This window comes from Pistacia vera, unplaced genomic scaffold (genome assembly GCF_008641045.1).
Source record: "Pistacia vera cultivar Batoury unplaced genomic scaffold, PisVer_v2 Contig190, whole genome shotgun sequence".
NCBI lineage: Eukaryota > Viridiplantae > Streptophyta > Magnoliopsida > Sapindales > Anacardiaceae > Pistacia > Pistacia vera.
Genome location: NW_022195991.1, coordinates 711,406 through 727,709, shown reverse-complemented (window position 1 = coordinate 727,709; position 16,304 = coordinate 711,406). Strand labels below are relative to the sequence as shown.

General features: G+C 33.6%; 1 protein-coding gene across 2 annotated transcripts; it reads right to left on the bottom strand.

Moving 5' to 3' along the window:
- Window positions 1-35: 35 nt before the first annotated feature.
- On the bottom strand, window positions 36-15,990 carry LOC116127409 (ATP-dependent DNA helicase homolog RECG, chloroplastic). 2 transcript variants are annotated; one of them, XM_031413057.1, is made up of 20 exons: window positions 15,744-15,990; window positions 15,523-15,608; window positions 15,316-15,398; window positions 15,055-15,190; window positions 13,748-14,183; window positions 11,484-11,503; window positions 11,071-11,256; window positions 10,863-10,975; window positions 9,395-9,635; window positions 8,640-8,803; window positions 7,628-7,709; window positions 6,975-7,064; window positions 5,770-6,003; window positions 5,288-5,359; window positions 4,901-5,053; window positions 4,670-4,813; window positions 2,956-3,114; window positions 2,343-2,426; window positions 1,281-1,853; window positions 36-349 (listed from the first exon to the last, which is right to left on the bottom strand). In XM_031413057.1, exons 2-20 carry the CDS (start codon window positions 15,559-15,561, stop codon window positions 257-259), a joined length of 3,102 nt encoding a protein of 1,033 aa, XP_031268917.1. In that variant the 5' UTR covers window positions 15,562-15,608; window positions 15,744-15,990; the 3' UTR covers window positions 36-256. The 2 variants fall into 2 exon arrangements, with proteins under 2 accessions (XP_031268917.1, XP_031268916.1); XM_031413056.1 differs by lacking the exons at window positions 13,748-14,183; window positions 15,055-15,190; window positions 15,316-15,398; window positions 15,523-15,608; window positions 15,744-15,990 and adding exons at window positions 12,501-12,636; window positions 12,762-12,839 and having other exon boundaries at window positions 11,071-11,628.
- Window positions 15,991-16,304: the final 314 nt, after the last annotated feature.

Here is a 16,304-nt window from a genome sequence, read left to right as displayed (position 1 = left end):
CCTATAGTTAAAATTTCAAATATATATAATGGACAAAGAAAATACAACATTGAAGTTTTGGGGCTTATCACTAGAAAGTTGATAAATGGAATTTTAAAACCATAAGCATTACATTATGAACAGAATTACAACTACCAAAAGATATTATGAATTTAACTGCACAAAAACTGGGCAAGATGCTGTGGCATGAAATGCTCTTGTTTTGAATAATTATTGTCTGGACGATATAAACTTTGGGCTCTGTTAGAGCTCTACTTCAATCACCAAAAAGAGACAGTGGCTGTCGCATGCTAAGCTCTGCTTTAAGTGCTGGAAATCGCTCTAGATCATTTGAATCACTCAAAATTTTCTGCGTATGAACAAAACAATTCATTGTTAAAATCATAAATCCAAGCATCGATGAAATATTATTTGAACTAACAGATATGGAATGGACACAAGACAACATGAGTTGCGTATCAGGCTTCCCAGCAAGACATAGAGCATTATCAATGGATGAACCTGAATTTAATGAATGACCTTGAATGGTGAAAAGAGATCCCAAGAATTGTACGAAATACAAAATAGAATTATTTCTCCCTGGAATTCTCTCTGGCTTTTCTCGCTCTTCTCGGTCTCCCTTTAATATTCATTAAAGTTGATTAGATTCTTGGAAGTTTCCAACAGCAAAAGCTTGAGAGCAATATCTTTCTTTGAAGTGCTTTAATGTACTAAGATTCTTAATTCCAGACACTACTATTTAATGTGGCTCCTTCAGCTGGTGGAAAGCAGCATTATCGTAAAGTGGAATGGGGAATAATCTCATTAAAAGATCATTGCAGATTGATTTCATAAACCATGTGCAAACTGTAGTTGTTATACGTGTAAAATAAAATAAAAAAGCGGTTATGCTTGCTTAAGGTATGGGAACCATAGGAATAGAGCTTTTTCAGATTGATTAAACACCACTCAGTGGAGATTGCTAACTGAGCAGAATAGAGTACAACTAAAGGGTGGACTGTTTGGCCCTAGTTCAAAGCTTCCTCATTTTGAATCGTGAATAGCTTTAGTCCTACATCCAATTCTGTAACTTTTTTCATCTAAACTTCCTCTAAAAGGAACTTTTAGAACCTTCAGCCACTTAGGCTAATGAGAATATCTCAATTCATATAAGAAACCACGTCTATTTACTTAAAAATAGCAGGCAATCAGATACTATATAAGAAGTGACATCTATTTACTGAGAAGTAAAAGTTAAAACAAAAAAGCCAAATTACGAGGCTGAGAAGGATAATATTTACCAGGGCAGCTAAATGCGCATCTTGTAAAATATTCCCATCAATTTCCAATCTTGCAATAGGAAATTCTGGAAGGTGTCCCGACTGTTTTTTGCCAAGCAAGTCACCAGGTCCACGCAGAAGAAGATCCATATTTGCCAAGTAAAATCCATCTGAAGACTTCTCCAGCACGTTCAGCCGGTTTAGGCTATTAGTGCTAGATGCAACTAATATGCATTTAGATTCCCTCTCTCCACGTCCAACTCGTCCTCTAAGTTGGTGTAACTGAGCCATTCCAAATCTCTCAGCATTCATAACAACCATCATAGATGCATCTGGAACATCAACACCTATTTCAATTACTTGAGTAGAAAGCAGAATATGTGTTTCTCCAGATCTAAACCGTCTTAATGCTTCATCTTTTTCATCACTCTTCATTCTCCCATGTAACAATCCGCAGCTGAAATTCTTAAACCTGGCTGATATAGTTCCAAGGTCTGCAGAAGCAGCACGAAGTAGAGGCAATTGCTCAGATTGTTCAATTACTGGATACACCAGATACACTTTTCCTCCTGATTCTAATTCATCAAGCATCATCTGTCACACGTAATATCTACAGATTCAGATAATAATTCAAACAAGAAAAAGGAAGTCACGGCTCTATCATTAATTGAAACAATTAAATCACCAGAAGATCTTCAAATCAACAAAAATAAATCCTTCAACTACAGAAATGAAGATATAAAGACATACTTCCATAACTACGTAACCAAAAAGGTAAATAAGTACATAAACATCTAAGCCTCTATCTCTAGATTATTTCCTCTGGCAATGTTCTTGGAGATAGTATGTAACAGTTAGCACCCTTCTTCAAAGAAATAAAGAGATGTAAGTTGGATTTTATATAGGGTTTTTCAAGGTAATCAATAATCTCAAATATATAGAAAATGGGCACCCTGCAAGTAAAAGGAAAGCACACAAGAGAGGCCAAAGGGGTAAAATAACAGCAACAAGAAAATGGAAACAAAAACACCCACTCAATCTCCACTAATATGTAGATAGGATACAATGAGATAAGACCATTACCTTGTAGACGTCCTCAAAGCCATTATCATTCCCTTCAATAATGTAGGTTTTAACTGGTTTTCTTCCAGGAGGTAAGTCAGTTATCTGTCATTACAGAAACCAAATAAGGTCCCTTAGAAGGCAAAAAGTAAGAACTTATAGGGTCCAAAAATCAGATTTGCAGTCAATTTTATTCAAGAAGAAAGGCAACAAACTTAACCCACAGCTAGAAGGAGCTTTAGTCTCAAAAATGTCAAACTCTATCAAATCTGCTCATGTATTATCTTTATTAGGAATTTTGTCAGACACATCCTCTCTTAATATGGAATTTTTAGCATTAGCATACTACATAATGATTTCAGGTTAAAAAATTGAGTTTAACCAGGACATCCCTTTCTGATAAAATGCTTCAATTCAGTTCTAGGAAATGTTACATCTCCAGGTTAAATAACTTAGCTCATGCTACCAAAAAGTTCGGCAGCCAATTACCTAAAATTCATTTTATCAACAATATATTAGAAGGTATCCGGAAACTTGTTAACAATAAACATACAGTATATTGGAGTCCATAAGCCATTTGGATATGATATGAACTACAGAGATTTCCAAACACAAAATAGCAAAGTCCCCTTACTTGTGTTAGGGACATATCACCATATAAGGCAAGAGCAAGTGTCCTCGGGATAGGAGTGGCTGACATGGCAAGAACATGAGGGGCCATATGCCCATCACCTTTTGAGGACCCATCTGAATTTTCTGTTTCTGCTCTTGAACTTGTAGAGGTATTATATAACTGCAAGATTTAGGCATCTCAATCAACTCATTTAACAATATTATACTCCAGGATAGAGAGGACAATAATATGGACTGAATATTACCAATGGATAAATCACTTTCAGTACAGGAATGACAAACACTTTCTGAGCATAAATTAAACATAAATTGATAACTGTGCTAGGCTGAAAATATGGCAGCATTTCCTCCAAGATTAAAAGCTCATGGTCTTGTTTTTCTAAAATCAGTTAAAATCTAATTTTATTAGTGGAAACTCAGAACCTTAGGTTAGAGTTGACGATTTTGCAAAATCATAGAAACATTGAGATGTTGATTAATGTAAAAATCTAGGAGAAACTATTGTCATGAAATTCACAAATAAGGAAAGGGTTCAATACCAGAAACAACAATGCAAGAACATATGATGATGTCAGGACTCAGGAGTTTCAGATTATTCCGTTTTCTTTATATTCTCACTGGAAATTGTAATGACAGAATGATAACTTATTGGCATAGTTATGCATCCGAAAAGTTAAGAAAACTAAATTGCTATTTCCCATCCGAGCAAGAATTAAGAAAACTAAATTGCTATTTCCCATCCTAGCAAGAATTAAATACAAGACTGAATTAGAAAATCATTGCTTATACGACGATGGAGATGGAAATCGTTGTTTTAAGTCCTCGCCAAACTCAACATATTGGTGATAGTTGGTTCTTTTGTGTAGAGCTTAGGACAGGATACCAACATATACAATAGAAGACAGGAAAATGTGCATACTCATCAATTAATGGACTCCCGAAAGGTTCAGTTACTAAGATAGAATACATCTAAGAAATTATGAATCAATTCACTTTCTTGAATACTTTTCTCCTTACAGTTCTTTTAGCTATAGGTAGAAAACTTTTAGTCAAGTTTCCTAGTTAATATGCTATTACAGCCAGTTTAATAATGACCAAGTGACATTGGTTCTATGACCTGAACCAGGATCCCTTATATATATGATGTAAAATGAATCTTTTTCTATCAGTAAATAGAGATTTCTCCATTAAATACATTTGAATAAGAGGAATGAGTGGTTCTTGACCCACAACAGATAGAAGAGAAGAATAGTATGGGCTTGTAGTACATGGTACCATGTGGCTTTCTATTTGATTGTACTAAAAGGCCCAATGATATGAAATTTCCCTATCAAGATAAGTCATTTAGGGAAAACTTTGAAAACTATCAAACCCATGCCATTAACTAGACAATTGGAAATGTGAAATCTGGCAAAGGGCTCCTATTAGTGAAATTTTTCAAATTTTCAGAGCATAGAGTATAGGTTACTTATTGTTTGAGAAACAACAACAATAATTCAGATTAAAAAAAAGAAAAGTTACAAATGCACAACTTAATGCTTAAGACATAAAAATTTTGGAAGAGAAATGATAACTCAGCTTTAAGACAACTATGATGCATCAGCAAAGGCTAATCATCCAAACAAAGTAAAATTGTCCAATGAAATCATATAGTTCATTAGATATTTTCACAGAATAATAGAAAAAAGTTGTCCAATACAAAAAATTCAGACCACCTTACTGTTAAATCTTCCTCTCTGGATAACACCAAAGCGCTGTTGCTCATCTACAACGGCTAGGCGTAAAGCACGAAACTCAACACTTTCAGCTATCAAACTATGAGTTCCAATGACCAAAGAGATATCTCCCGATTGGAGATCCTGTCAACCCAACTCATGAGCCCAATAATAAGAATCTGAAAAAATTATTATAAACATCAAACAAATATACTGGACAACAATGTATACCTTACGAATCATGCGGGATTGCTTTAGTGGGGTTGAACCTGTTAGTAAAGCAATAGAAGGCTTACAAGTGTCCTGCTCCATATTCTCCAGCAAATTAAGAAAGTGCTCATAATGCTGGATAGCAAGCAACTCGGTTGGAACCATAAAAGCTGCCTGCAATAGAGGCAAAGGATCTTACCATAATTGAACTACATAAAAACTACTAATACATTACAAAATCGTAAATGTTGTAAACCACTGCAAGCCCAGCACTGTTCTTTAAATCATACAGAGAGAGAGAGAGAGAGAGAGAGAGAGGAGAGTTAAGGCAATGAATGCTACCATGCTGAAAAATAGACGCTATTGAAATTATATGTAGAATGGCATAAGAAATTTACAATGACCAACCTGATAACCAGAGCCAATAACCTCCATGCAAGCTAAAAAAGCTACCACAGTTTTTCCACATCCAACATCACCCTGAAAAAGAAGCATTTGCATATCAGTAAAAGCAGGACATTCCAAACAAGTCACCAGAATTACAATTTCAGCTCAATGCTAGTGTAAGATTATATTTCTTTCATTTTTATTTTTTTTAATTTTTTTTTGGATAGAAGACTAGGTTTTTATTAATTAAGATAATTATAATTTATTTTTCTTCTAATGCATGAAAAAATGCTTTAAAGCTCATGCCTTGAATTGGCCTTGTCACCAAATGTGCATCCAATAGGGATATCAAATCCTCATGTAAATGTCTTCTTTCATTTCCTTTATTCTAAGTTTGTATCGAACCAGCCATTTCACTTTTATTTCCCTCTTTCCTGAGTTCCCGGTAACTGGGATTTCATTTTATGATGGCATTAAGGAACAGCAGTATCGTAATTATATACCTGCAAAAGCCTATTCATAGGGACAGGTCGCTTGAGGTCCCATATAATTTCTGAAACAGCCCTTAGTTGACTAGAAGTAAGGGAATACGGAAGAGCTTTCAGAAATTTCTTGGTCAGGCTGGACCAGTCCTTGATATAAGCAGCATTCAGTTGAGGTTTTTTGTACTTCTCCAGCAACCCATCTTTCTCTAGTTGTGTACCAAGACCTTCAAGCATTTGGAATAAGCGTGCCAACTGCAGGAATAAGACAACATTGATAATCTTATCTGTAGATGACCATTGACCAATAACCAAAAAAAAAATAATAATAATAATAATATTTAAAAAAAGCATAAACCATAGTTAGCAGATGTATTCAGATATTACGTCCGAAGCAACAGGATTTATTATGAAACACTGAAATAACAGGAACAAATAATAGGTGCAAACAGTAGCTAAAAAATGAAGTCTCCATAATATGATAAAATCATGCTCATCAGAAATTAAGTCCAAAATTCATATAATTTGAAATGTCAATCACCAAACCTATCTGTTTTCACCCTATTGAAAAAACAATTGGTAAGTTGAGTGTAAATGACTGGAAATGATGAAGAAACTCGGATTTGCTCCTGCATAAATTAAATGTTTAACATGTGATTATAGCTGTGAGAGTTCAGGCCCTTGATGTTGATGTAATAGATCTAAATTCTAATACACTTCCAAAGCTGAAAGGTTAGCTGAAACTTTAACTTTAGATAACCCTGAATGAGAAATATGAATCCATGCAGTCAACCCCATGAAGTTGACATTAATGATTAACAGCTATAATGAACAACACATTGAATGAGTTTATATTCAAAATTACGAAGTTTCATCTCCTCCAAAATAAAATGATCAAATTTCATTTTTTCTAAAGTGTGAAACAAATGAGAGAGAGAGAGAACAAAAGAATAAAACACTGAGTAGCAAATATACTAAACTCAGATATGGTTTGTACTTCTGAATACATTTTTTGAACTGTAAATGAACAATATCATGAAAATTACAAGCAAATATATTGAAAAACACTAGATCAAAGATATCAAAATGGAAAAGGATTTTATGTAACCAACAACAAAAAAATTAAAAATTAGAATCCATATAGAAGGGATGACCAACAGAACAAAAATAAAACTACAACCTCAAGTTCTATGTAATCTTCAACAATAAACGCGAAACACAATCACCTGTAAGTAGAAGAATTCATCAAATATAAGCCTTTTGCGAGCTAAATCAGCCTCATCTATATGCTTTGGCTGATGAATTCCAACATATGCCTGCATTGTTAACAATTCCATATCTTTATACTGAAAAAAATACAGAAACCGAAAAGAAACACAGATATGCATACAAATACATATAGTGCCTCACAAGCTTGTATACGCAGGTAATGCAATTAAATGTAATATGCTCCATCGTCCATTATGTTTTACATTGTTTCTCCAAATCATACTGAGCAAAAACTTTATAGTCAGTCATCTATTTACCAACAAAATTTTGCTTCAGAATTATGACATTTTAAAATGCCAAAACAGCCATCTTACGGTCATAAAGCATATTTATTACCTTATTTTCATATAAAATTTCAAAGCTAAAGAAAATTCAATATATATTCTGACTATGAACAATATGGTAGTAAGAAGAAATTATTTCAATGAGATGAGATAAGATTATCCAAGCTTTTTTTTTCTGTTAAGTTTTTATTAATGAAAATCATAATGCAATCAAGACGTTCTATTGCATATAACCAAAACATGACCATATTTTCAATCTGCATCACACCTCCATGGTACACCACAAAATTCACCGACCCAAAAGAATTGGAAGCAGAGTCACTTACATCATAAAGACTCAGAAGCTTGAATTCCTGAGTGACTTCTTTAGGAATGGGATCAAAATTAACTGGCAACACGTTCAAAGCACTGGAGAAATAGAGAAAAATATAGCATATTACATAAATAATTATTCCTGCACTTGAGAGATACTAAAGTAAGTGCACTAGTAAAAGTGAAAAACAACTGTGATTGCATATTCTAAGAATTCAATTCACGTATTGATCACCAAACCAGGTCAAATATTTGGTAAGACTGAACCAACAGTAAAGACACCCAGTATTTTAAGTTGGTTAGGCTGAAAGAATCAGCAAACCTGATCTTGAAACCCTAAAAGTAGAGTAGGCTTCATCTATCTAATGCTACTACCGAATCATTAGCAATGGGGTTAAACAACTTGAAATCTTGATCATATTCCATATCAAAACTTTGTTTATTTTTCATCAAAAAACCATTCTGGACCATTGGGTCCACCAGAGAAAATGCTCAGCTAGACTCAGAACATTTCTTATAAAGAATCCTTACATAAGTTCTAATGGAAAGAAGCAAACTGCGCAATACTTCACTTACATCAAAAAATGAAGTAATGCCATCATAATTAAAATTAGTACTTCAAGAAACCAAATCCCAAATGTAAGAGTTTCTGATCAAAATCAATAATTATAATAAGCATTACTTTATACCCGAACTCAAGAGATGCATGCAAAGTAGCCACAATTAATGCCAAAAACAATAATCGCTAGAGTTAAACAGCTTCTTATACATACCCAGAGAAATAGTACCACAGATGAACATGAGGAGAATCTTGTATCACAGGCAAATGGTACCAGTTGAAAATAAATTAGAAAATATTGTACAATAATACAAACAGGCAAAAAAGAGAAAGCTCTATTGTCTGCTAAAATAAAAATATGTTAGATTCAGGAGCGAATAGATTATACTCCAAAATCATGTTCAGACAAAAGAGATGGTTTGCCATGAAAGTTCATTTCAAATTGTAAACAGGTTTAAGGCCCAAACCTTGCTATTGTGTCCCTTAGAATATCTGGATTTAGGCCTCCTTTTGATGGGTATATTGGATAAGGCCTCCCTTTTGCAAGAAGAGATAAATCATCTTCATCTTTCAACACATCAATATTGTATTCCCTCATTTCATAGTGATCTTTAGACCGCATAGCCCTCACCTATATAGAAAGCACAACATTTTTATATGAGTCATGAAAGAAATGTAGTCAAAACAGCAAAAATACAATACATAATAAAAATAGTAACATCTGAAAATGAAACTCCCAGTAGAAAAATGCAATTCCTTTCACACAAAACAAAGAAGTATAACAACTTTAGTCATTACTATCCTACTCCACTGGTTAGTAAAACAGCCAAATCACGCCATTTGATACCGACTGCAATCACAGAAACTGCATATAAAGCCCACGCCAAAGTAGTGTGCATCTTATCCTAAAGGTGACCTTAAACTATTAAAATGTATAAGAAATAATATACAAGCAGGAATACCCAACATCCATCGACATTCCAAGGACCTATTGACACAGAAGCAACTTTATCCATTTCTATCATAATTATTAACAGCATCCACTATTAACAATAGTTACTCACAATGAGTGATGCAAAGCAATACTTTCGAATTGAAGTAGGTTAGATATTGATGGCATCACTTTAGCAATAAATGAGTAGAGTAACAACAGAGGCCAATATCAATCAAACCACATAGGCCAAAGAAAGCAGCCAAAAATAATGAAAACCAAAAGTCTTACCTTACCACTAACACACACAAACTCTCCCACTTTATGCTTTCCCTCGATGCTTCTAAGAAAAGGTATGCTTGTAAAACGAGTGCCACGGAAGAATCTCTTTAGATGCAAATAAATTTTCTTTTTTCTATCACTAGCAACAACAATATCGTCATCCATATCTTCAGAAGTTACTTTGATGTCTGCTACCTCACAACCAACAATCACCTCAAGAAATGAAAAAGAACAGCCAGCTCTCATTCCCCTGCATGAGAAATGGTAAATGTAATTAATATCAGAAAAAAATTTACCATTCACAATTAAAAATCTCCAAAGTTACTATGAGCACAACCAAACAATTAATATAGACATAGTTTATACATAAGTGATGAAGTATCTGAGGGCATGTGCGTATATGTATTGAATGTTAAAAAGTGTGTTTGTGTGTGTGTGACAAGGAGAGAGAGGATATGAATACCGCACAAATAAAATTTACAATATCTAAATCTAAGCATTGAAAGGTAGATGTGCTAAAAGCTATAATGTATTTAAGATAACAGGAATAGTACATCAGATATAGAGATGAAGTAATAAAAATATGAACAATAAAAAGTTACATTCACATCACAAACATAACAAACAATATAGAACACTAGCTAAAGCTGATACTAATGAGTACATTAATCCTCACAAATCTCATGATTTTTATGTACTGTGTTAGTCAAAGAATAAGAACCTGCCAATAACAGTAAACAAGAAGTTTTGTAAAAGTGTAAACAACAATTATAGATGAGTTACTGATGCAGTACCAGAGATAAAGAATGGAAAGTAGAAATAGAGAAAATATAGAAGATAGATAGAATAAAGAAGGATAGACTAGGGAAAATAGAAAGAAATGGAAGAAAACCAGAAGAATTAAGAGAGAGACGGAAAATCCATTGTGAAAACTAATAATCATATTTATTTCATGAATTAAGCATGTCAAAATAATAACTGAAGCCTCTATTCTCTAGGCTTATAGAATAGACTCCTAGTTCTAATCAAATACAAAATAAAGTCTGAAACAACTCACAAAAAAATAAAACTCTAAAAATATTCTTGATAAATAAATCCCCAAGATAATTAAATCAAAGACTGAATAACCTTAGACCTATCCTATACTTCCTACATCAGTTACTATGATAATCTTCAACACCCATTTATCAAACTCCATTTATCAACATAGGATGTCAAAGAAGCATGCATGCTTATCAATAGCAACAAGACCTTATGCTTGTTTGATCATTGTTTCGAAATGCATCTTTCTTTAAACTTCCATCGATTCACATAGAAGCTAAAGTTGATCACCTTCTGGCTTGAGCCTCAACTCACCAGACTACCTGGATACCTTGGACATTCATTATAAAATATCTGGAAGACCAGGCAAAAAAGTCTTAACCACTTGTGCCTACTGTCATAGCATAAGTATATTTTCCAGGTTATATCCAATTACCTGGAAGATAACACATTTCCAACAAAAATAAAGTACTGTCCATCATCAATTTCAATCTGTGCATTCTGTAAATCTGCATAGGTCCGAGGAAAATGGTGTAGTAGTTTCCGCAACTGCATGGAAACAAAAAGAACAATGTGAAACCAAGTCTTTTTCCAAATGGAAGAGTCTAAAAGGCAATTTCTAAACAATCTTGAAAAGAACCCACAGTGTGCAAGCCACAGTTTTCCAGCTGACCACGGAGCCTCTTACTTAATCCAGGCACACAACTAATCCATCTCTCAAGCCATAACTCAACAGGTGCAGCACTTGGTGGAGTTTGAAGCTTACTGGAAGAAGATTCCTCCACAGTAACTGGAATATTTGAATTTTCTTCAATTTTCAGAGGCATGGACTGAGAAGATAAAGGCAAATTAATTGAATTTTCTTCCCCAACAATGGAAGATATCACATTTGGAGGGCCAGGGCACAGAGAAGGCCATGCTTCAGAGAAACTATCTAGATCTATGTCCCAATTCTCACCCATAGAACCGCGGAGAAATGCACTTTGAGCTGCTAAAAGATTACTCATTTCAGAGCTACATTTGGTCTCATCATACAACTCCAGTGGAGGAGAGTTACCCAACGTGATGGATGGAAACCTCTTACAAGCCAAGGAAACATCAAAATCATCCATAGCATCCTTAAGATTCTTAGCAGATTGCTTTTCACCCCCTCCATTCTCAATTAAATCATTAAAACCGTTATAACCCATTAGAACTGGTACCTATAGGCAACCAAAGTGCAATTTATTAACAGTTACTTTGATATTAGGAATTATAAAACACCCAGAAAACAACTCTGAAGATTAATCACAAAGAATAATAATAAAACAACAAGAACAACAGCAATAATTATTCCTATAAACCAAGAAACACTAGAATAACTATATTGGCCCTGACCAGATTCAGAGCTAGGCATTTAATTTCTCTTTATGCATGCACCATTACTATTCACTGAAACCGTATGGATGTTAGAGGTGTTAACAATCTCGGAGTTATATGCTTCATACACCTCATTGTTTCAAACATCTACTTATAGAAAATAATTGGACTTATATTTCCCCAAAAATGTTGTCTGGCTAAAAAAAATTATGTCCAAAAACCTTGACATCCATATATTTTTAAGATAATGATGTTAATACAACTTCATCCATTTCTATAACACAGATGAGACAAGTAAGAAACTAACAAAGAAGTAGAATACATGAGAGAATGCACCTATATTATAATTTTTCAGAGACTTAACATATGAAGCAGAATCACATGAGGCCACAGTACTAGTTAAAATCAATGCTGGAGACCTTAACAAGTCATGCAGTGGATACAATCAGAGAGCAGAAGAACCATAAATGAAGACAGAAATACCAAAACAATAAAAACATGCTATTTCACCTAAGGATTTCAACTACATCACATTTTGCTGACAGAGAGTGTACTCAATAAAGCAAAAATATAATTTCATCTTAAGAGCACCTACAATAAAATACAAGAAATTTAAAAGATAAAACAAAATAATCCGTTCACCTTCAATATTTATCGCAATAAACAATCAACATAGCAAGTACACCATTGCCAATTGACATACATACACATTTACCTTATTAAACAATTTAGACCGACCCGATAAGCTTTTCGAGTCATATCTGACTACTTCCACCAGCAACTTTTCAGCATGTTTATGCTTTGATCGATAACAAATTCTCGATACTTTAGATACTAGGAAGTTACTAAACCTGAAACAAGTAAAGCCAATTTCAAACAAAAGTCACTACCAATAAAAACTCGAATCTCACTTCCCATGGCATTATAAAAACCGTAACTTTTCTGCGTCTAAAATGACAAATATCACACAAATTACCTCATATTTCTACCGAAAACATTCCGGTATCCTCTCTTAGCTTCAAAGACTACAACACTTCTCAACTGTTTTCTACTCAAACACTACAACCCAAAAAGACCATTGTGAAAACTAATAATCATATTTATTTCATGAATTAAGCATGTCAAAATAATAACTGAAGCCTCTATTCTCTAGGCTTATAGAATAGACTCCTAGTTCTAATCAAATACAAAATAAAGTCTGAAACAACTCACAAAAAAATAAAACTCTAAAAATATTCTTGATAAATAAATCCCCAAGATAATTAAATCAAAGACTGAATAACCTTAGACCTATCCTATACTTCCTACATCAGTTACTATGATAATCTTCAACACCCATTTATCAAACTCCATTTATCAACATAGGATGTCAAAGAAGCATGCATGCTTATCAATAGCAACAAGACCTTATGCTTGTTTGATCATTGTTTTGAAATGCATCTTTCTTTAAACTTCCATCGATTCACATAGAAGCTAAAGTTGATCACCTTCTGGCTTGAGCCTCAACTCACCAGACTACCTGGATACCTTGGACATTCATTATAAAATATCTGGAAGACCAGGCAAAAAAGTCTTAACCACTTGTGCCTACTGTCATAGCATAAGTATATTTTCCAGGTTATATCCAATTACCTGGAAGATAACACATTTCCAACAAAAATAAAGTACTGTCCATCATCAATTTCAATCTGTGCATTCTGTAAATCTGCATAGGTCCGAGGAAAATGGTGTAGTAGTTTCCGCAACTGCATGGAAACAAAAAGAACAATGTGAAACCAAGTCTTTTTCCAAATGGAAGAGTCTAAAAGGCAATTTCTAAACAATCTTGAAAAGAACCCACAGTGTGCAAGCCACAGTTTTCCAGCTGACCACGGAGCCTCTTACTTAATCCAGGCACACAACTAATCCATCTCTCAAGCCATAACTCAACAGGTGCAGCACTTGGTGGAGATTGAAGCTTACTGGAAGAAGATTCCTCCACAGTAACCGGAATGTTTGAATTTTCTTCAATTTTCAGAGGCATGGACTGAGAAGATAAAGGCAAATTAATTGAATTTTCTTCCCCAACAATGGAAGATATCACATTTGGAGGGCCAGGGCACAGAGAAGGCCATGCTTCAGAGAAACTATCTAGATCTATGTCCCAATTCTCACCCATAGAAACGCGGAGAAATGCACTTTGAGCTGCTAAAAGATTACTCATTTCAGAGCTACATTTGGTCTCATCATACAACTCCAGTGGAGGAGAGTTACCCAACGTGATGGATGGAAACCTCTTACAAGCCAAGGAAACATCAAAATCATCCATAGCATCCTTAAGATTCTTAGCAGATTGCTTTTCACCTCCTCCATTCTCAATTAAATCATTAAAACCATTATAACCCATTAGAACTGGTACCTATAGGCAACCAAAGTGCAATTTATTAACAGTTACTTTGATATTAGGAATTATAAAACACCCAGAAAACAACTCTGAAGATTAATCACAAAGAATAATAATAAAACAACAAGAACAACAGCAATAATTATTCCTATGAACCAAGAAACACTAGAATAACTATATTGGCCCTGACCAGATTCAGAGCTAGGCATTTAATTTCTCTTTATGCATGCACCATTAATATTCACTGAAACCGTATGGATGTTAGAGGTGTTAACAATCTCGGAGTTATATGCTTCATACACCTCATTGTTTCAAACATCTACTTATAGAAAATAATTGGACTTATATTTCCCCAAAAAAGTTGTCTGGCTAAAAAAATTATGTCCGAAAACCTTCACATCCATATATTTTTAAGATAATGATGTTAATACAACTTCATCCATTTATATAACATAGATGAGACAAGTAAGAAACTAACAAAGAAGTAGAATACATGAGAGAATGCACCTATATTATAATTTTTCAGAGACTTAACATATGAAGCAGAATCACATGAGGCCACAGTACTAGTTAAAATCAATGCTGGAGACCTTAACAAGTCATGCAGTGGATACAATCAGAAAGCAGAAGAACCATAAATGAAGACAGAAATACCAAAACAATAAAAACATGCTATTTCACCTAAGGATTTCAACTACATCACATTTTGCTGACAGAGAGTGTACTCAATAAAGCAAAAATATAATTTCATCTTAAGAGCACCTACAATAAAATACAAGAAATTTAAAAGATAAAACAAAATAATCCGTTCACCTTCAATATTTATTGCAATAAACAATCAACATAGCAAGTACACCATTGCCAATTGACATACATACACATTTACCTTATTAAACAATTTAGACCGACCCGATAAGCTTTTCGAGTCATATCTGACTACTTCCACCAGCAACTTTTCAGCATGTTTATGCTTTGATCGATAACAAATTCTCGATACTTTAGATACTAGGAAGTTACTAAACCTGAAACAAGTAAAGCCAATTTCAAACAAAAGTCACTACCAATAAAAACTCGAATCTCACTTCCCATGGCATTATAAAAACCGTAACTTTTCTGCGTCTAAAATGACAAATATCACACAAATTACCTCATATTTCTACCGAAAACATTCCGGTATCCTCTCTTAGCTTCAAAGACTACAACACTTCTCAACTGTTTTCTACTCAAACACTACAACCCAAAAAAAAAAAAAAAATTGATTCCTTGATCACTAAAAGCATTGCTAATTAAACTCATTCACTGCATTAAAAACTTGATAAAAATGCGAAAAATGAAAAAAAAAATAAAAAAATACCAAGCCACATGATTGTGTAACTGCAATAGCAAGAGCCATTTGAAACGAAGTCACTGGAAGATTCGGACATGCCTAAACAACATAACCTGCTGAAAAAATGAGCATAAATTAATGAACTGAATCGAAAAATTTTAAATTCTTTCAAGTTTTTGGACGGAAAATTTTGAATTTATTGCGAGAAAATTTAAAAAGAAAAAGCTGAAGAGTAAGTAAAAACGGACCGGATTTGAGTTGTGAATTTCGATGGAGAGTGAATGAGAGCAAGTGTAGAAGAAGAGGAGACTTATCAAGAGGCCGGAGACGTTAACATCACTGTAAAACGGGTCAAGTTCGGGTCGATTCAGTTTCAAGAAGCTGAAGTAATTGGGTTTATGTGGCAATTGGGTGGTAATGAACTAACGTTTGAATAAATTTGAACAAAAATGTTTTCGAAATCATTTTTTAAAAATGAGAAAGAAAGTTAGAATGTATTAAAGTTTTCCATCATTGTTTTTAAAACAGTGAAAATGTTATTGTTCTAGCTTGATATATAATTTAAATATATTTTTTTTATTTTTGAAAACAAAGATACAACGAATCTTATAAAAATGAAAAATGATTATAATTATTTTCAAAATAGTTTTTAAATACAATTTTAAAAATTCGTGAAAAATTAAAAAAGATTAAAAATTATTTTTACAAATTTTTATTGTTTTAAATCTAAAATAGCTTTTAAATTTTATGTTAGACATATTTTCAAATATTAAAATATAACTCGAAAGTTTGAATCGTATTTTAATTTT